Source organism: Tyto alba, unplaced genomic scaffold, assembly GCF_018691265.1.
Source record: "Tyto alba isolate M040663 unplaced genomic scaffold, T.alba_DEE_v4.0 Super-Scaffold_15, whole genome shotgun sequence".
In the NCBI taxonomy this organism is placed as follows: domain Eukaryota; kingdom Metazoa; phylum Chordata; class Aves; order Strigiformes; family Tytonidae; genus Tyto; species Tyto alba.
The window spans coordinates 4,583,287-4,604,791 of NW_024881277.1; the positions used below are offsets into that span (position 1 = coordinate 4,583,287).

General features: G+C 57.4%; 1 protein-coding gene across 1 annotated transcript in view; it reads left to right on the forward strand.

The window, feature by feature from the left end:
- LOC122153014 (antigen WC1.1-like) overlaps nt 1-21,505 on the forward strand; it is a 53,273-nt gene that overhangs the window by 30,952 nt on the left and 816 nt on the right. The window contains exons 5-16 of the mRNA XM_042789143.1: nt 8,920-9,234; nt 10,700-10,753; nt 14,071-14,385; nt 14,965-15,285; nt 15,371-15,685; nt 16,038-16,352; nt 16,826-16,896; nt 16,973-17,279; nt 17,979-18,116; nt 18,821-18,916; nt 19,348-19,431; nt 20,022-20,141. Coding sequence (XP_042645077.1) covers nt 8,920-9,234; nt 10,700-10,753; nt 14,071-14,385; nt 14,965-15,285; nt 15,371-15,685; nt 16,038-16,352; nt 16,826-16,896; nt 16,973-17,279; nt 17,979-18,116; nt 18,821-18,916; nt 19,348-19,431; nt 20,022-20,141 — 2,451 coding nt within the window. The remainder of the gene's footprint in view (nt 1-8,919; nt 9,235-10,699; nt 10,754-14,070; nt 14,386-14,964; nt 15,286-15,370; nt 15,686-16,037; nt 16,353-16,825; nt 16,897-16,972; nt 17,280-17,978; nt 18,117-18,820; nt 18,917-19,347; nt 19,432-20,021; nt 20,142-21,505) is intronic.

Genomic DNA, 21,505 nt, shown 5'->3' on the forward strand with positions numbered 1-21,505 from the left:
TTGGCAAGACAAAATTAAGCAAAACCCATATATGTGGACTCTTATGCTGTTTGGGCAGGTGCCACTGTCCTGGGATTGAGTGAGTGGTGGGGGTTTTGGTAGCAGGGGAAGCGGTTACAGTGGTGGCCTCCCGTGAGAAATTTCTCCAAGCTCCCCCAGCTCCAAGTCAGACACACCTCTGCACCAAAGTGAAGCCAATTAGCTGCACCTCTGACATAACGTATTTAAGAAGGCACTTGGGAGGAGGAGTTGGAGTTGTGAGGAGGAGTTGTGACATCTATGTGAACAGTGAGGTCAATGGAAGAAAGGAGGAGGAAAGGGCAGGGGAGGTGCGCCAGAGCAGAGCCTCCTGTATCCCATGGTGAGATGGCAGGGCCACCCCCCACTGCCACCCATGGAGGTCTGTGGTGGAGCAGATGCTGACAAACAGTCTGATGTGTCCCCCTGCCATTTCAGGTGATTATTCCTGAAGGAGGCCAGGACCCGGTGGGTAGAAGCAGCCCCTGCTGCTGTAGTTCGGTGCTGGGAGGATTGCAGCATATGGGAGTGTCCCATGCCAGAGAAGCTTGGGAAAAACTACAGCCCGTGGGAGGCACTCAGGTGGGAGAAAGTTTGTGGAGGACTGTCTCCTGTGAGTGGGGGACCACGCTAGAGCAGGAGGAACAAGTTCCAGAAGCTTCCCCCCCACTGAAGATGGCAGAAGAGGCAGCACTGACTGCACTCCCCATTCCCTGCCCCTGCACCTCTGGGGGAGGAGGTAGAGATATCGGGAGCAGAGCTGAGCCCGGGAAGAAGGGAGGGGTGGGGAGAAGGTGCTCTCAAGATGGAGCAATGCTTCTCACTATTCTGCTCTGTCTCTTAAGTGTTGTTGTTGTTAGTGTCTGTTTTAAATTTATGTTCTTTTTTTCTTCCCCTAATGAGTCTGCCTTCTGCCCATGACCGTAATGGGAGACTCAACCCTCCCTGTCCTTATCTCAGTTCCTAAATCTTTTTGGTTTAATTTTCTCCTTCCCAGAGCTAGAGGGGACGAGGGGACTGAGTGGCTGTGTGGTGCTTGGTTGCCCTCTGAGCTCAAACCAGGACAACCACACAGTGGCTTTGTCAGTGGGAAGCCCGAAACTGGGAGATGAATAGATGGCCAATCTGGAGAACTGAAGACTGGTGATTACGATTAGACGTAGCCAGAAAAACACCCTTGCAAATGGGATGGGTGAGAGCTCATGCATATGACGTTAAACCAGCCACAAACTGGAACAAAAAAGTGGACGGATTGACAAAAATTAGGAAAATAGACATCAAAAATTCTTTAGAACCCACATGGAATCTACTGGGAGAGTGGTTACATCAAAAAAGAAAAGAGCTCAGGCCTGCTGCTTTTGCCTGTATATATCTGGGATTTTCACAGGTCTACTTTTCCATTGTGCTTTGATCTTTCCCACAGCAGGGCAGGAAGCTCAAGGATGTTCAATAAGGTGCCTCTGTGTTTCTCACAGGCCTCTGTTATCTAAGCACAGACATTCTACCTGTCAAGCACACAGAGGTAAACCACAATTAGTGTGATATATGTGTTTTTTGGCACCTCAGCTGCAAGTCACTTGAGCATATTTACAATCCTCCTCGGCAATTTTCCATTCTATTCCCACAACAGGGCAACCTAATAAAAGCCAACAGCTACCTGCAGAGATGGTGGAGCCAAGCTCTCTTCTGCAGTGGCCAATGATATGACAGGGGCACCAGTCACAAACTACCTTTGGGGAGCTCTAGGCTGAGCCTTAGGAAAAATAGAATGGACTAGGAGGAGCATTGCTGTGATCTCCACCTTTGGAGCGCTTCGGGTTTCAGCTCTAAAAAGTTGCAACCAGCCTGGAGGCTGGACTAGAGACCCCTAGAAGTCTCTTCCCCACCAATCCTTCCATGAGCCTGTGCCTTGCAACACGCCCTACAAGAAGAGACTAAGATGGAGGTGAGGGCCTCTATGTCATAGGACAATTCAGGGTAAAAGGGAGCTCAGGAAGCCTCGAGTCCAATGCCCAGCTCAAATCAGGGCCAGCTCTGAGGTCAGACCAGGTAGCTCGGTAAATGTCAACATTCACAGAGAGAGTTTACACATGAGCCAGGCATCTAAGCCACCATTACAGAATTGAAGATGAGACATTTGACCAGCTCCCTGAACACAGCTATCAGTATGCCATCCCTCCTGAGATTCCTGGGAACATCCACCTTCTTGTGCAGAAGATTCTTCTGTAAGACTCCTGGCACATCTCCAGATCAGGGGGTACTCTAGGCCATAAAAAAGAAAGAAAGTCTGACTTGGGTACTGTCAACTTAATTACTAAAAGAGAGGGAGATGGAGGGATCTCAGAGCTTCCATGTTGCTGCTGAAGATTTAAGCCTCTGAGAAAAGAGCTCAGAATGAAAGTTTAGAGCTAAAATAGCTTTTTTATCATTTCACTTGTGAAGGCTCTGCTCCCCACATCCAGTCACTGGTACCCAGAAACCTGCCCTGCTTTTCCTTCTTCTCCTCCCCAAACCTGACCAAGTGATGAGAAGAAAGGAAGCAGAAAGGCCATAGGCCTCTGTGAATCAGTGGGGGTCTGGCACTTGCAGGCCACAGTGTCATTTCATTGTACACCCCGTAAAGAACTAAGCTGGGAAGTGAGACTGAAAGCCCAAATCCACAGGGTTCATTGACAGGCAAGGCTGTGTCCGTGGCTGGTCTGGAAACCAGTACACCTCCTGCGTAGATCAAGCTGGTGTTGAAACTCTGGCTTGGGCTTCAATGGTCTCCTGGGCCCAGGGACAGAGGTGTGGGCCCAGACCCGAGGTTGGGCTGGCCAGGGCCGATGGAGGCCTATGGATGCTCTCAGTGTCCTGACACTGCACCCACGGGATCCCCCCTGGCAGTGCCCTTGAGAGGCCAAGTTCTCGTTCCCTGAAGTCCAGGGCCTGTGCTCTGCTCCTCTCCTTCTCCACATCCCTGGGGATCTGGGAGACCAGGATTTCATGGTCACGCCCTGACAATGGTATTCACATCCTTCACCAGCTCTTTTGGGAATACCAGGTCCAGGTGAGCAGACTGAAAGGACTATTTGCCATCTGCGCTAAGAATATTTCCACAAACTCCACAAGAAACTTCCTGGGTGGTTAGCATGCTGCTGTCCCACATGAGCAGTGAATACCAAGGAAACTGTGTCCTCCAGAAGAGCCAGCTTGTGTGATCCACTGATTTCCTGCGATCATTCAATTAAGACATTGTTGACTCCTCACTCTGGCTGTATGACCTGTAAATGGCTGGGATGGAGTTGATTTTCTTCATAGCAGCCCATAGGGTGATATGCTTTGGATTTGTTACTGAACCAGCACTGATAACACATCAGAGTTTTGGCTGTTGCTGAACAGCCCTTGCAGAACATGAAGGCTTTCTCTTTTTCCCACTCTGCCCCTGCAGCAAGAAGGCTGGGGCTATACAAGAAGTTGTCAGGGGCACCACTGGGACAGCTGACCCCAAAGGACCAAAGAGATTTTCCATTCCATATGATGTCAGGCTCAGGAAAAAAAAAACAAAAAAAAACAAAAACAAAAACAAAAAAACAAACTTAAACAAAACAAACAAAAACCACCAACAAATAATAAAAAACAACAAAACCAAAAACAAACCAAAAACCCAAACAAAAAAAAACCAAACCAAACCAAACCAAAACAAAACAAAACAAACTCAATGAAAGAGGAAAAAGTGAAGATTTTTGTAGTCATGGCATTTGTCTTCCCAAGCCGTACTTTCCTAGCAATGACTAAAGATCTGTTGCTGATGGGACGTTGTGCATGAACTCCCCATTTTGCTTTGCTTGCACACGCAGATATTGCTTCACCTATTAAACTCTCTTTGTCTCGACCCATGAGTTTTCCTTCTTTTGCACTTCCAATTCCCTCCCCTGTCCTGCTGGGGTCGTGGGGGGCAGAGGACAGTGAGCAAATGACTCTGTGGGTGCTTAGCTGCTGGCTGGGGTAAACCAAACTGAACACCTACCACAGTGTCATCGTTTCTGGTTTCTCCTTTGACCCACACACATCTCGATCCATGAGCTTTCCCTCTTGTCCTGTTGAGTGGGCTGAGTGAGTGAGCAGCTGGGTGGCTGTCTGGCTGCTGGTCAAAGTTAACCCACCACAGGACCACATCAGGACTGCTGTGTCCAGTACGGGGTTCCCCAGCACAAGAAAGATCCTGACAGACTGGAGCGAGTCCTGCGGAGGCCAGAAGGATGGTTGGGGCCTGGAGCACATTATGGACAAGGAGTGGCTGAGAGAGCTGGGGTTCTGAGAAATCCCTCAGAGCCAAACTCTGCATCAAGGACCCTGGCCAGTTGGTGGGATCTCACTCAATGGATATTTTCAGTATTTGTCAAGACAAGCCCATGAGCACCTGATCTAGCTGGAGCTGTCTGAGACGGGGCTTGGCTGAGAGACTGGCTGTGGCAAGAGCTACGGGACTTGGTGCGTCATGAGTGTCAGTAGGAAACTGGTTTATTTTTTATTAGTAATGGTGGTAGAGTTGGGTATCACTGGTGTTTCCTCTTCCAGGACTTTTCCAGCCCAGCCCAGCCCCAGCCCAGCTCTCCCCACCTGCCCTGGCCCCAGGGCAGTGCCCACCACAGGGTGCTGCAGCACTCTGGGCACTCAACCACAGCTCCAGCTCCTCGGAAGGGCACAGCAGCTCCTGGAGGTCAGACAGGGGGATCATCCTTCCCACAAGCACCAGGGCTGATGCTGGCCAAAAGGGCAGGAGGAAACAGAGGCCAGTCAGTCTCTAGCTCTGCTGCATTCATCTGGTAGGTTGTCCCTAACCTCGACTGCATTTACACCCTTCCCTTCCCCCACCAGCCCTGCTCCCCAGCACAGCACAAGAGTCCTGGCCCTGGGCCTCCTCAGGCAGCTCCTGCACCTCTCCAGTCTCCCTTTCCCATGCCCACTGGGTTCACACTGACCCCCAGGGCACTGCAGAGTCCTTGCTTGCATATACCTTGATTTAGTGCTTTGCTTTTGGGGGACATCAACTTCAAGGGTGTTTCACTTTATGTGTGTCCATTCATTCCCACCCCAGGGCATGTGGTGACCCCTACTCCTCTCCTGACCAAATTATTTTCCATAAAGACAGCTATATGCCATGAGTCCTGGCATATATGAAGCAGCCTGAGGAGGTAGTGGGGAGCTCATGCACCATCTTACACCAAGAAGAGAGCCTTTAAAAGCAGAACTTTTTGTCCAGTGGAACCCAATGGTACTGTGAGCTTAACTCCAAATACAGGGAGAACATAAGGAGAAAAGAATTTTAAAAGACCAATTCCTTAGACATTTTATTGGCAGCCACTTTGGAGGCAGAACCCAGCCTTCAGGCACTGCAACCAGGAGATCCCATTTTATTCAAGAGCTGCTATTGGACACGTCACACCTGACACAGTGTGGTACAAGAGTAAGACACAACAGGAAAAATCCTCAAGAGAGGTAGTATAAGTCCAGAAAATTATCTATATGTAGGATTATTACAGGGAAAATAGCAGACTCCTGGCCTAAGATAAACTCTGGGAAATGTGAAGTGACTTGAGACAGGTTGTTGTCAGTGAAACTACATCCCTTGGGTCAGTTTCCATAGGGCATCCTTGAGCTGCTGGTTCCTCATGCTGTAGGTGAGGGGGTTTACTGCAGGAGGCACCACCGAGTACAGAACGGACAGCACCAGGACCAGGGATGGGGAGGAGATGGAGGGGGGCTTGAGGGAGGCAAACATGGCAGTGCTGAGAACCAGGGAGATTATGGCCAGGTGAGGGAGGGATGTGGAGAAGACTTTGTGCCGTCCCTGCTCAGAGGGGATCCTCAGCACTGCCCTCAAGCTTTGTGCCTAGCACAGTGCAATGAAAACAAGGCAGCCAAATGCAACAAAGACACTAACCACGATAAGCTGAACTTCCCTGAGGTAGGAGTCTGAGCAGACAAGCTTGAGGATTTGGGGAATTTCCCAGAAGAACTGGTCAACAGCATTGCCTTGGTGGAGCCGTAGTGACAATGTACTGGCTGTGTACAGCACAGCATAGAGAAACCCACCGCCCCAGGCAGCTGCTTCCATGTGGACACAAGCTCTGCTGCCCAGGAGGGTCCCATAGTGCAGGCTGAGCCACACACCCTTGGCAGGAGATGGCCCTGGTGTCCTGCAGGGAATTGACCACGGATTTGGGAACAGTGGTGGAGATGGAGCCCAGTCAAGGACTGAAAGTTTGAGAAGGAAGTGAGAGAAGGCCAAAACTATTTCTCTTGTTTAGAGCAAAGAAGTTGTTTATGGTAGAATCCTAGTTGGTCAGCATGTTCTACTCATATTATTTTCTTCCTTTCACTCACATAGTTTAGTCAACTGCTAGGCAGAATTAATATCAAGATGTTTTGAAATATGCAACGTCTCCCTTAGAAAATGTAAGTAGGCCTTGAGATGGTTCCTTAAGTTTCCTGAGTACCCCTGATAACAAGGGCCTAAGACGCCACTGTCAAGATAATCACCTGGGAATTAGTTTAAACTGACCTTCTTGGAGCATCCCAGGGCCAAAGAATGGATGAGCTAACTGCATGACCATATGTGGGCAAAGGAATCCCAAAGTTCAATCACCGGACACTGTGAGGAAGACTATGAGTGACCACCAGAGGGGGAAAAGACCCTAACCCTAATTTTATCACACATGCTCGGACTATGTAGATAAATTCTAGGAAATCTTATGTATATGTAGATTAGTTCTCAGAAATCCACTGAATATGTACAAGCTCACAGCACATATTCTCTGTGATTGTACCTGTCTGTGGGAGCACTCGTGGTGGAGCGATCCCCAGTGCTGCCCAGCGCTGCTAATAAAGAATAGATGCTCAGCAGTTCTACTGGATTCTAAGTGTTGAGTGAATTTCTATGTCAGAAGGAGCAGCCCCTGCGGCCCTGGCTGGAGCAGTCGGGGTGGGGGTGGCTCGGGGGCACCGCGGGGATGTGCCCGGGCTCAGCTCCAGGAGGAAACCACAGACTTCCTGCTCGGGTGCTGCGCAGGGAGCGCGAGGAGCACTGCGAGGCCACGTGGGCTGTGGTTTGTGCACCTGCAGGCTGCAGCTCCCAAGCCCCCCGTGGGGAATAACGGCCCCTCGTTGACATGCTGAGAGTCAGGGATCCGTCTGAGCTGCTTGTCTGCTGCCAGGACAGGGACATGGCCCAGCCCCAGCTCGTTTGAAGGGACCTTCCATGGGGCTCTCCAGGGAGGGACGGGTGAGCCAGCGCTCCTGGGATGGGGCTCTGGCCTGGGCTGAGGCCCTTTCCCCGCTGCTGCTCCCAGCACAGAGGGGTCTGAAGCAGGGGCAGGGGCTCTTTCCTTCCCCTTCTGACACTATCCCCGGTGCCGTCCCAGCCCCGTGGTTCCCGTGGCATGGGGATGGCTGGGCACTCGCACCTTGGGCTCTTGGATGTGCCGAGTATAGGAGATGCTCAGTGCTCCTGGTCCACACAGCAGGGTTCAAGGCATGAAAAACCCATTTCCCCCACTACAGCCAGCCCTGTCCTGTGACGCCGCACCACCACAGTGATGTGACACCTGCAGCAGAGCCATCCCTCATATATGGTCATGAATGGCACTGGAGACGTTCATTGGAGGGCTGGGCTGTGTCGAGGGGAGATAACTCCCGATAATGTCTAAAAAGGTGCTGCTGCTTTTATTGGCTCCTCCCGTAGCTGGCCTGGCTTCTACAGAGCTATATTGCCCTCCCATCATCATTGTCCTCGAGAGTCCCCAGGACCTGTGACAGGATTGTGGCACGGCAGGGATGTGCTGGCAAGGCAGGAGGCTCCGGATGGGCACAGAGGGGCTGCTGTCCCCTCAGGTGCTGGGGCTGCTCCTCTGGGTACAGCTGTGCAGGGGTAAGTGCCGGCTCCCTTGTCCCACAGCCCAGGAATAGCGGGTACCAGTGTGGTCATCGGGATCTGTCTGGGAATGGGGATTCTTTGCAGGTGCTACAGAGATGATGGACACAACGTGCTCAAGTCCATGGACCCTGTGCCCTTCCCTGGGCCCATCTGGGTGGGAGAAAGTATCTCCTTTTGCAGGGTTCCAGTGTCTAGGGCAGCCTGTGCCTGGCTGGATTCATAGACACCCTGTCCTGGGGTACCTTTTGGGACCCCCTGTCCCCTCGCACTGTGCCTCTGTAGCCGGTGGTGGACTCGCTGGTGATGGCAGCACCCAGAGATGCTCCCTGGGACACTGCTAATGTCTCGGATGTCCCAAAGGGATTTTGTGCTGTTCACTGCCCCCTTTTTCCAGGGGAGCCCTGACCCCATGAAGACAGTTTATACCCCATGGAGAGATGGGGACCAGGGCATCTACAGCAGAGAGACACCCTACCTGGGGGATCTGGCCCAGTGCAGGGACTGGGCTGACACCAGGGATGAGAAGGGGATGTGGGTGGGGGATCCTCTGGATCGTCTCAGTGGGAACACGGAAAGCCCTGGGCATGGGGGTGGGTTTGGCTGGCTCTGCAGCAGGCAGTTGCATGGGAAGCGGCAGGCCTGGGTAAACGGGGCTGTTCAGGGGGTGCTGGGGAGGAGCAGGTGTCCAGTGCAGGGCTGGGCAGTGTGCGGGTGGGCATGGGCAGGAGGCAGGTGGCCATTGGGGTGGGAAAAGGTGCCTTGTGTGGTGGGATGGTGAATGACCCAGCAGGGCTGGATCTGGGCACCCCCAGCCTTGCACAGTCCATGAGGATAGAAGGGACCCCTGAACTGTCCTGGGGACAGCCTGGAGGGGAGTGGGCTCCCACCCTGGTGCCTCTGACTCTACCTTGGCAGTGGGCTCCCCCAGACCCACAGTCTGGGGCTCGGTGCTCCCCCGACCCATCCCATCTTGGTGTTTGAAGGTGCTGTGGAGGTGAGGCTGGCGGACGGCGGCAGGCGCTGTGCTGGGAGAGTGGAGGTGAAACATCAGGGCAAGTGGGGGACCGTGTGTGATGACCAGTGGAGCATGAAGAATGCGGCAGTGGTTTGTAAACAGCTGGACTGTGGGTCTGCTGTTGGAGCTCCTCAGTACGGACACTTTGGGCCAGGATCTGGCCCCATTTGGATGGATGATGTTGGCTGTAATGGCACTGAATCTGCCCTGTCTGACTGCACACGCAGAGGATGGGGTGAACATGACTGTGAGCATTCTGAGGATGCTGGAGTGATGTGTTCAGGTAAGGGGACAACCTATTCCATACCTCTGGGGCTGGGATAGTGGAAAGGATCTGGCTGTGCCCTCAGGGAGCAACAAGCGGACACTGGAGCACTGCTCAATGTGGCCAGTCACACTGCCGAGCTGGGACTGTCATTACTGGTGACCCCAGTCCCTGGGGAAAGCCTAGAGTGAGCCTAACCTAGGGTGAACTAACCCTGTCACAGTGTCTCATCCCCTCTTCAGCCAGTGTCTTAGGCTGGAAATGAACACTCTGTCCCTTCCCCAGTGTGTCCACTGGTATCCACTGGTCTCCACCCAGTCTGCCCATTCCCAGCCAACAGTGCTGAGGGCCTTGTGCTGGAGAAACCAGGGCGGGACTTTCTCAGAACATCACACCTTGGAGGAGTGGCATGAGGTGGCTGGTCCCCGTGGTTCATTCCCCCTCACAGGCATGAGTACCTCAGCTGAATCAGACCGGCTTTTCAGGGAGCACGAGTGCTGTCCCTGGGCAGAGGAGCAGGGTGGCACACAGCCCTTGGCCGCCTGTCCCCAGGGCTGCGCTTTGTGATCCAGCACTGCGAGGCCTTGGAGCTCGGCAGCTGCTGGACTTTGGCTGCTCCCGACTGCATCACCCATGCACAAGCTGGCACTCTTACATCCCTGGGACTGTGACAGCCCAGCAGGGACACGGCCCCATGCAGGCAGCACTGATATGCTGCCTAGCCCCTCCTGCCTGCCCACAGCAACCCACACTGCCCCACGAAACAGGGGCTTGGGCAGCACTTACTGACTCTCAGCTGTGCCTGCTGTCACCTCCAGAGCCAGCGTGAGCCCAGGGCCACATGTGGGTCTCCTGCCCCTTTGCCTGACCGTTAGCTTGGGACCTCTGCACCCTGGTCAGAGCACTGTGTCCCTGGCTGAGGAGACCCGCTCCCAGCAGGCATAGGAGGGGTCTGGACAGGCACCAGCCATGGTAACAGCTGCACTGTTTCTGAGCTCTGTGACATCTCCCTGCTAACAGGGTCCTCCCAGCACCCCGGCACACCCCTGGGAGCGGGTGCCATTTATGGCTGCATCAAGGTGATGGCCCTGCCTGGTGCCAAGCTCTGCAGGGACTAAGCAGGCTGCAGCAGTCATTAACACCTGGGCCACTTCCTCTGGACCCAAAATGTGCACACCACTGCGGTGCTGGGGGGACCATGCAAGGCAGCACAGGGCACCTTGTGCAGCAGCAGCTTGTCGGAGCAGTGCCTGGTGCTGTCTGTCAGACACATACATTTGGATCTTGTAATAGTATGGAGAAGGGGAGCAGAGGGGCCTGGATATGCTTGTGCCACCAACTCTCCACCAACAGCTTCTTCTAAGATGTGCAGTGTGTGACTTTGGTCACAACTTGCATGGAGGTGGTCTGGGATGTGGGAATGGGAATGCCACAAGACTCTGGGAACTCCCAGTTGATTTGTTGATTTTCTTTATTTTTCCAGAATTTGTCCGACTGGTGGAAGGGAAGAACCGCTGCTCAGGACACGTGGAGATCCGTGACGGGGACCTGTGGAAAAGTGTCTGTGATTCCCACTTTGGTCCCAAGGCTGCTGACGTGCTCTGCAGGGAGTTGCAGTGCAGCGCAGCCCTGCCTGTCGCTGGAGGAAGTCACGTTGGAGAAGGGGTGGGTCCCATGTGGGATGGAGAGCTGCGGTGTGTGGGGAATGAATCCCTCCTCGCCTCCTGCCCCAGGGGGTCCCCCCGGGACCAGCCCTGCACCCACGCAAACAGCGCTGCTGTGAACTGCACAGGTAAGGACTCAGGGTGGGCTGTTGAACACTGGGGCTGTGCCGGGGGCAGGGGAGGAGGGAAGGGACTGTGCTGGCCTTGGCCTGAGAACAGGAGGGGTGATGTTTTCTCCTGCAGTCTGCAGTTACACAGGAAAAGATGCAGAAGCCAATGTCTTGCATCTGTTCTGTCCTCCTGCATTTGGTGCACGGCTGCCGAAAGGTTCCGGATGGGGACAGAGTCCCTCTGTCCCCCTAGTTACTGTAGCTGCTCCTCTGGGTGCAGTTGTGCAGGGGGAAATGCCTGCTGCCCTGCCACAAAGCCCTGGGGCCAAGGAGCAGCACAGGGATCCCTCTGGAAACGGGGCTTCTTCCCATGTGTCGATGTGACAAGGGCTAGAAAGTGAACAGGTTCACTGAGCCTGTGCTTCTCTGTGTGGCAGAAGGGCTTTTCTGCTTCCAGGGCTCCCACGTTTCTGGCCGTTGGTACCCGGGTGTGGATTTGCCATCCTTGGGCACCGTCCCTGGGGCCCTGGATCTGCCAGCTCTGTTCCCTGTGAGCTGGTGGTGCCTTAACTGGTGGTTCCTTGTTCTGTCATCCCAGAGGCACAGCCAGCCTCCGGGGTACCCAGGAAGGGGTGTGGGATCTTCACTCTTGTCCCGGAATCAGGGTGATCCCCGGCCTGACCGGGGGTGGGTTGTGCTTGTGGAGACAAGGGAACTGGGGTAACTGTTCCCACAGGCTTGCAAAGGGGTGAGCTTCCTGCGGGGATCCCAGACAAGGTCAGGGCTGGGCTGATGCCAAAGGACAAGGAGGGGGCATGGTTTGGGAGGCCTCACTGGGACCATCATGTTGCTCCACAGGGGACACGGAAAGTCCTGAGGGAGGAGGGTGAGTTGGGAGGGGCCCAGGCCAGGCTGTGGTCCAGGGGAGCTGGGGGATCTGGGGAGGAGTAGCCGTGTGAGCCTGGGGGAGCTCTGGTGGGGACAGGTCCCTTTTCAGGGTTCTGTCTGGGGAGGAGCAGGAGCCCTGGGTGGGCACGGGCCAGGGGCGAGGGGCTGTTGGAGTGGAAGGAAGTGCCAAAGTCTGTGGTGGCACAAATGACCCAGCAGGGCTGGAGCTGGGCACCCGCAGCCTTGCACAGCCCATGAGGATAGAAGGGACCCCTGAACTGCCCTGGGGACAGCCTGGAGGGGAGTGGGCTCCCACCCTGGTGCCTCTGATTCTACCTTGGCAGTGGGCTCCCCCAGACCCACAGTCTGGGGCTCGGTGCTCCCCTGACCCATCCCATCTTGGTGTTTGAAGGTGCTGTGGAGGTGAGGCTGGCGGACGGCGGCAGGCGCTGTGCTGGGAGAGTGGAGGTGAAACAACAGGGCAAGTGGGGGACCGTGTGTGGTCACTACTGGAGCATGAAGAATGCAGCAGTGGTTTGTAAACAGCTGGGCTGTGGGTCTGCTGTTGGAGCTCCTCAATGCGGACACTTTGGGCCAGGATCTGGCCCCATTTGGATGGATGATGTTGGCTGTAATGGCACCGAATCTGCCCTGTCTGACTGCACACGCAGAGGATGGGGTGAACATGACTGTGAGCATTCTGAGGATGCTGGAGTGATGTGTTCAGGTAAAGAGACAAGCTATTCCATATCTCTGGTGCTCAGATTGTGGAAAGAACCTTGCTTTGCCCTCATGGAGCAACAGTCAGGCACCGGAGCATTGCCCAGTGTGGCCAGTCGCACTGCTGAGCTGGAACTGTCATTACTGGTGTCCCCAGTCCCTGGGGAAAGCCAGTGGGAACCTGCCCAAGGGTGCCTTACCGTGCCTGGTCCCTGAGCTGGTGCAGATGAACCCTCCATCCCTGCCCTGCATGGTCTGTTGATTGCCATCTTTCTCCTCCTGTTCACCCAGGAGCTGTCTGGCAGTGCTGCAGGCCAGCTGCCCCCATGCCAGAGGCACCAGAAGTGACTCCTGTGGCCACCCACCATCCTGTGGAAGGGCGTGAGATGGGGAGCTATTTTTCGGTTGTCCCCCTTAGCAGACACAGGACCATTGGCTGATGTGTTTGTGCCACCAGCACCCCCTGAGAGCAGCTGGGGATGTCGTAGAGTTGTTTTGCCTGTGGCCACCTTGGAGATCAGCTGGCATGTAGTCAGGGTATTGCCAGAGGGCTGTGGGAACTCTCAGGTGTCATTGGTTCGTCCAGAATCTGTCCGGCTGCTCTAAGGGCACAGGTCCTCCTGAGGACGTATAGTGATCCATGATGAGGACCTTTGGACAGTGGTGTGTGACTCACACTTTGGTCCCAACGGTGCCAACGTGGTTCGCAGAGTCTGCTGTGGGTCTGCAATAGACACACCCCCCTGAGTGCTGTGATGGTGGAGAGAATGTGTGTAACTTGACATGGTTGCCTTTGTGACACCATCACTCCTTAAATAGCTTCTTCTGAGATGTGCAGTGAGCAATTTTGGTCACAGCTTGTGTGGAGGTGGTGTGGGATGTGGGCAGGGGAATGCCACCAAGATCTGGGAACTCCCAGTTGATTTATTTCCAGGATTTGTCCGTCTGGTGGAAGGGAAGAACCACTGCTCAGGACGTGTGGAGATCCATGACGGGAACCTGTGGAAAAGTGTCTGTGATTCCCACTTTGGTCCCAAGGCTGCTGACGTGCTCTGCAGGGAGTTGCAGTGTGGCGCAGCCCTGCCTGTCGCTGGAGGAAGTCACGTTGGAGAAGGGGTGGGTCCCATGTGGGATGGAGAGCTGCGGTGTGTGGGGAATGAATCCCTCCTCGCCTCCTGCCCCAGGGGGTCCCCCCGGGACCAGCCCTGCACCCACGCAAACAGCGCTGTTGTGAACTGCACAGGTAAGGACTCAGGGTGGGCTGTTGAACACCGGGGCTGTGGTAGGGGTTGGGGAACAGAGCAGGGACCGTGCTGGGCCGGGTGTGAGGACAGGAAGGGTTGATGGGTTTGTTTGCAGCATGACAATACTGCAGAAGGAGAACAAAATCATGTTGTCCCTCTGGCCCCTCCACCAGCTACTGAGGGTACAGGAGCACCAATCCACTCTCTTTTCTCTGCCTCTGTCCCCAGAGTACACAGGGATCAGACTGGTGAACGGCAGCACAGTGTGTGCGGGGAGGGTGGAGGTCCAGGTGCTGGGGACCTGGGGAACCCTCTGTGCCTCCCGCTGGGATCTCTCGGATGCCCACGTTCTCTGTCAGCAACTCAACTGCGGGTTTGCTGAGTCCATTCCTGGAGGAGAACATTTTGGGAGAGAGACTGGCCCTGTCTGGAGACACTCATTCCACTGTGACGGGACTGAAGCCCTCCTGCAACAGTGCCCAGTGACCACCCTGGGGGCCTCGCCGTGCTCCCAAGGGAATGCTGCTACTGTCATTTGCTCAGGTGAGTGCTGGAAAAATGCTGCATGAGCTCCATTTCTAACTTGTGTGCAACATAGCCACTAAAAGCAGGGGTTCCATGGCCGTATCAGGCTGAATTTCTCCTTGGGGAAACCCTGGCTTCCCCAGGAACCGTCTGGAGGGCTTTCCCTGCTCAGATGGACTGCTTGACTTTGGGAGAGCTGAGAACTGAACGGAGGCAGGCATCTGCCCCCAGGGCAGTGGCTTAGGCCCCAGCACCACTGCCAGGCCCGGGCTCCTCTGTCCTCGTACTGTGCAGTGAGCCCAGGACAGGACTGTAGGGCTCTGCTCCATCCCTCTGGCTGCAGCCGACCGCATCCCGTCCCCACAGAGAGCCCTGCAGAGCCTCATCCCCACACCCAGGCAGGAGCTGGTGCCCCCAGCAGCAGCTGACCTGGCTGTGAGCTGCAGGGAGGGCCCAGGCTTTGCCCTTGCTTCTCATCAGCACAAGGCTCCACCTTGTCCCGTTTGGTTGAAAATCCCCCCTTGCCCTGCTCCCTGCAGGGTGCCATGCTCCCGGTGCCACCGATGGCCGTGGCATCTCTGCTCTCCCCAGGCCCAGCCGGCTTTGGATCCCTGCGGCTGGTGGGCGGAGTGAGCCGGTGTGATGGACGAGTGGAGATCTTCCAGGATGGGGAGTGGGGCAGAGTCCTGGATGAGCAGTGGGATATGCAGGAGGCCAGCGTGGTGTGCCGGCAGCTGCGGTGCGGAGAGGCAGGGACAGCCTACAACCCCCCGAAGCCTGAGCGAGGGACGGGCCCCGTGGGGCTGCGAGGGGTCCGGTGCGCAGGGCACGAGGCCAAGCTGACCCTCTGCAACACCTCCCTGCCCAGCAGTGCGCTGGCGGCAGGGCTTGCGGAGGACGTGGGAGTCATTTGCTGGGGTGAGTGGCACTGCCCAGGCGCCCAGGTGACGGTCTGCGCAGGCGAGCAGGCCCTGACAGCGACTGGGGTTTCCACCCGCTGCAGGGAGCCGGCGGGTCCGGCTGGTGAACGGGGCTGGGCGCTGTGCGGGGAGAGTGGAGATCTACTCCCAGGGCATCTGGGGGACTGTCTGCGACGACGGCTGGGACCTGTCTGATGCCGCCGTCGTTTGCCACCAGCTGGGCTGCGGAGAGGCAGTGGAGGCAGCCGGCTCCGCTCGTTTCGGGGAAGGCTCCGGGCAGATCTGGCTGGATGGTGTGAACTGCTCCGGGGCAGAAGCTGCTCTCTGGGACTGCCCGGCTGGGCCCTGGGGGCAGCACGACTGCGGGCACAAAGAGGATGCGGGAGTCGTCTGCTCAGGTCTGTGCCACCTCAGGAGCTGTGGTGGGAGCCTGGTCCCGGGGAGGGCAGGACGCGGGGAGAGCCGGCCATGGCCAAGGCTGCCCCTGGCTGCCTCTGAGCTCCTGCCCAAGGCCCACCCATGCACGGACACCCTCAGTCCCACGGGGGGTCCCTGGGGAGCTCAGCCGTCCCCAAGGGTTACCGGGAAGGGCAGGGCTGGCTGTAAATCCGGGACTTCTCTCTGCCCTTGGGTGCAAGGGGGATGTGCTGGCCTTGCCCCTGCCCAGCTGAGGGCCTGGGGGGTTAGAGGTGTCCTGGCTCCCACAGCCCCAGATCAGCCTGTTCCTGCTTTGGGGCCTTTTCTTCCCAGAGTTCATGGCCCTGAGGCTGGAGAACAGCGACGGCTGCTCCGGGCGCCTGCAGGTTTTCTACAACGGGACATGGGGGAGTGTTTGCTCTAACTCCATGACTCAGGACACTGTGATGCTGGCGTGCAAGGAGCTGGGCTGCGGGGACGGAGGATCCCTGGAAATACGCCTGTCCTCTGGCAGGGTGTCTGGCCCTGCCTGGCTGGATCGTGTTCAGTGTGGGGAGAGAAACAGCTCCTTCTGGCAGTGTCCCTCCACGCCCTGGAATCCACAGTCATGTGAATACCTGGAAGAGGAGATCCACATCACCTGCAATGGTAACTCTGAGCCACCCAGGCACCAGTGTCACCCCAGCTCCTGCTTCCCACGGGGCATGGCCAAACACAGAGAAAGAGCTTGGAGAGGCTTTTCCTTTCCATGCCAGACCCTTATGCTGTCAGTGGCACAAACATGACCGCGGCCACACATGTCCAGCAACAGTTGCCACCCAGCTTGCCAGCACTGCCTGGAGGAGGCAGAGGCATCTCCAGGTGAGGTCTCAGAAGAGACCAGACATGTTTCAGAAGAGCCTCCCCTCCATAGACAAGCTACTGCTGCTCTGTGAGCCAGGGACCTTCTGGGAATGAGCAATCAGGGTCCCCCCACAGTCCTGCACGTGTCCCCTGGATGACAGGGTTTCAGATGCTGCCGTGACCCAGATGGTACAGGGAGGCCCGAGCAGAGCTCAGCCCTGCTCTCTTCTGCATGATCCCCCAAACCAGCCCCTTCACCACAGTGTTTCCTTCTTCAGGGGGACAGCCAGAAATGCCTCCAACCTCACTGGTGCCGTGCCCCAACTCCGCGAGCTGCACAGGTAGGGAGGTCCCGTCTCTGTCTGGCAGGGCTCTGCCTGCTCTCCCGGTGCCATGGGAGGTCTTACTCTTCTCCAGCCAGGGAGAAGATTCGTGCCGTGGGAGGCAAGGACGGGTGCTCGGGCAGAGTGGAGGTCTGGCACCGTGGATCCTGGGGGACGGTGTGCGACGACTCGTGGGACATGCAGGATGCCGAGGTGGCGTGCAGGCAGCTGGGCTGTGGCCCTGTGGTGTCTGCCCTGCATGAGGCTGCATTTGGGATGGGGACGGGCCCCATCTGGCTGGAGCAGGTGGAGTGCCAGGGGACGGAGCCATCCCTGCAGGACTGCTGGGCCCGGCCCGGGGACAGCGGGGCTTGCCGGCACAAGGAAGATGCTGCTGTGCGCTGCTCAGGTTAGTGGCAGGGCTGGGAGCCTTTGCTCGGGTATTAGCAGGGAACTAGGGAAGGCCTTTTGTCCACGCGGTCCGGGCATGGACCCCGACCTTCCGAGAGAAAGAACATTCCTGTGGAGTGCAGGAGCCCGGTGCCAGGCAGGGAGCAGCCTCGGTGTAACTGGCCGTGCTCTGGCCACTGCCCGTGGGGCCCTGCAGCCCCAGGGCTATCCCCTGGGCTGCCTCTGCCATCCTGCCTGCCTCCCAGAGCAGAGGTGCTGGGCTCTGTCCCGGCCTCCCTTTCTGGCACTACAGGAGGGGCAATTTGGGTGGGATGTGTCAGGGACATCTAGAGACACACACACACACACACACACACACACACACAAACACGGTGTGTTGGGGAGGAGGTTTCCTGATACCCACACACCCACTCTCTCAGCCCAGCTCTCCTTTTCCTCCTCTGCAGCTACACCCAGGACGACAACACCCCCACCCCGAGCAGGTAACTTGTCCTCCCCGGAGTCTGGGTACCCCTGGGGCCAGGCTGTGACCCACAGCTGGATGGAAGGGGCTCCTAGCTGGGGTGTGAAACTGCCTAGAGGAGATACTGGAGTGGTGGCAGGGGGTTGGGGAGAGCTATAATTTACCCAGGATGGTGGAAGCTTTCCTGTCACTCACCCCTGGGGTGCTGCCCCTTCGAAGTTGTCTCCCATGCAGATCCCACCCGAGGCCATCAGAGCAGCAGCGGGAGAGTCTCAGTGCCCGTCATCATGTGCATCATCCTGGGGACCCTTGTCTGCCTGCTCCTGGCCCTCCTGGCTGGGCAAGTGCTGAGCGCCGGGGCTGGGCGCAGAGGTGAGTCCTTGCCCAGAGGTGCCGGGGGGAGATACCTCCTGGTAGGGCTGTAGGGTGCTGCGGGGGGTGTCAGCAAGGGGCACAGGCAGAGCGGGAGGGTGAGACTGTGTGCTGCTACCTGCCTCGTGCTTCCCCGTTGAGTGCCTGGCTGTGGGGCACCAGCAGCAAGGGGTGGAGAGAGCCCCGAGGTGGGGGCAGTTAGCCATGGTGTGAGGAGAGAAATGGCAGAGAGGGGATGGCCAAGGCTGGCAGTGCTCTCGGTAGTGCTGGAGGGGGCTCTGGGGCAAGAGAGATGCTAGGAGGAGTGTGGGGCAGCAGGGTCCATCACCGTGGTGTCAGGCCCCCAGGCTGTCCCCCTGCCCAGCCCTGCCCACCCCCTGGTGGGACAGGGGCAGGTAGGGGCAAGCTCCAGGTGGAGAGGAAATGTGGGAACATATCCGGGGTGAGACAAGGGGGACATGGCGCACAGGCCAGAGGGGCATGAGCACTGTCTCCAAAGGGATGATGTGAGGGTGATGCTGCCCCAGATAATCTTCACACCAATGCTGCCCTCACTGGGGATGTGGCACCTGTGCCTGGACAGTGCAGTGGGGCTGTGCTGTTGGACCAGTCCTGAGGTGGCACATGGAACCGTTTTGGGGGAGCACAGTGGGGTCCCTTTGCCCCTCTGCCTGTCCCTGTGCCAGCCCTGCCTCTGTCCACAGGCTCCAGAAGAGCCCAGGAGCCCTTCCCCGAGGCTGTGTACGAGGAGATCGGGTACAGCCCAGCGTGGGAGAAACGGGCCAGGTTTGATCGCTCAGGTGGGTGTGGGTCTTCCCTGGAGGCACATCCGCAGGACCCTTTCCTTTGGCCCCAACCAGGAGCTGACCCTCTGAAGCCCCCCAGCCTGTGGTCCCTGTGGTGCTGGGGCTGTGGGGGCTGTGGGGAGAGCATCCAGGTCCTGGAACCAGGAGAGAAGCTTTCTCCCAGTCAGCTTTGACTGTCCCAGCTGGACAGCCCCTCTCTTCCTGCCCCTGCACCCCATGAGACACCCGAGGAGCGAGGGAAGGGGCTGTCCTGGGCCAGCTCTGGAAGTTCCTTTGAGACAGGGTTTGTCCCGGGGGAGCAGGGTGAATTCCCAGCCCTCCTCCCCACATAGCCCCAGCTCTGTGGGTCCCCCTTCCCCAGCAGCGCTGACCGTGAACCACGTCAGTGGGGCTTGCTCCATAACACCTGCTGTGCATCTCTCCAGGCTCCTATTCAGAGGAGTCCCTGACCCAGCTGCAGCCCCACCCTGGGGTCAGCGAGGAGGAGAAAGGTCTGGGATCAGCACCAGGTAACGGAGGCAGGAAGGGGTTGATCTCCCTGCAGACATGGGGTGGACAGAGGTGTCCCTGAGTGTCACCATCGGAGAAGGGGAGGATATGGGCATCACTTGTGGTTCTGCCAAGCCCAGTGTCTGCGCTCTGTGTCCCTGCACATCCTCTCATCCTCTGCTCTGCAGGACGGATCTTCTCACTGTCACCAACTCCCCTCTCCTTTCAGATGTCCTTGTCCTGCCCGGAGGTGACCCAGCAGATGGCTACGATGATGCCAGGGAGGTTCCTGATGCGGGGGAGGATGCTGTGCCTGGGCAGGGAGAGTGGGAAATGCCCAGGATGCCAGAGGAGGGAGCAGGGCCCAGGGCTGCACCTGGAGGTGAGAGGGAAAGAGAGCGCTGCCTGTTCCTAGGGTGCCATCCCTGGTGCCCCTCAAGTCACTACCCTACTGACACCCAAACCTGCTGGGAAGGGGGAACCTGGCATGGGAGTTTTCCTTGAAAGGCCCGGGGGTGGGAGAAGGAGCTGAAGGTGGTGAGGAGCAGGGAGGGTGGTGGTGTACAGACCCCATGGGGTGAACTGAAACGTCCGGCCTTGCTGCTTGCAGGGGGCAGCCTGCGCTCCTGGAGAAGTGCCGACGTCCCTGGAGCTGAAGGAGACACCTCGTCACTGTCCCTGGGGAGCATGGGCTATGATGATGCTGAAGAGGTGCCTGTGGCACTTCCCTGTGAGGACGCAAAGGCTGTGACACCGGAGCTTGGTGCACAGCAGTCCCTGAGCCCCAGGCCAGGAGAGCCCATCCCTGCTGCACAGCTGGGTGCAGCCGGGAGGGAGGAGAGGTCTGTGCAGCTGGGAGAGCCGCGAACACCAGGGGACTGTCTCCCTTGAGCCATGGGCAGCAGAAACAGCTGGGAGTTTCCTCCGTTTTTATTCCCATTTTTATGCTGTGCATTCTTATATTTGCTTATTAAAAGCCTCTGGGGGCTTTGACCCAGAGCTGATGCTTCCCTACCAGGTGTCAGGGCATCTTCCTGAGGCTGGTCAGGGAGAGAAGAGAACAGAGACACCATGGCAAGGAAGGGACACGTCTCAGGGACAGCGGGCTCGGGGTCAGCCTGTGGGGCTGCGTGAGGCCACGGTCCCTGGGGAATAATCTTGGTGAGAGAGACATCCATCCTGCTGCCCACAGGCAGTTTCTAATCAAAGTGACTCTCTGATAGGTCCCGTGATGCACCCCAGTGGGAGCACCCATTTCCTTCCCCAAGGGTTCCAGCTGCTCTTTCCCCCAGGCCCTGCCTGGGCCACACCGATCCCACCATGCAGAGGCCACGACAGAGCTGCCATGTCAGGGTGAGCCCTGGGCTTTTGTCTCACAGAAGCGAGCCCTAAGGTGACCGCAGGTCCCTGAACACCCCAGCCAGCCCCAGGTGGGATCATGGCCCACGGATTACCTCCCACAATGCCTGGGAGGCAGCTCTGCTCCCCACTGCCCTGGCACAGGGTGCAGAGCCACCTCCTGGGAAACACGTGGCTGGGATTCTCTCTCCTCATGCTCTGCCAGGACCCCAGTCTCCATGGGCTGTTCCTCCTGCCTTGCAGACCCGGAGCAGCCCTGGGCAACCCTCCTCCTGCTCCCCTCCAGCTCCCACCCCTGCCCCCCTGCTGCCTTGCCAGGGATGTCAGTTTGGGCTGTGTGCGGGGCAGTACTTGTGGACAGGTACAAGAGGGCTGGGAGCACTGAGGATGAGGGCACCGCTCCCTCAGTGCTGTTAGAGGGCCAGGGGGATGGAGAAAGCTTCCCCACAAGACGCGTGCGGCAGCCAAAAGCCATGGTCCAGCCCCTGGCCTGGAGAAGGGCCCATCTGGGAGGATGCTCATGTGGGCACATTTCCATGGCAGTGGAGATTTTGTGTCCCTCCACTAAATCAGGTGCTGCTGGGAGCTGAGCCAGGGTCCTTCTCCCTCAGCTGGGGTTTCACCTGCCCCAGCACCCACGGCACAGAAACCTTGTGCAGAAGCCAGGCTGGGAGAAGAGTTTGGCACCTGGGCAGGACCTGGCTCCCAAACTGCCCAACTGCCCTCCCTGCTCCC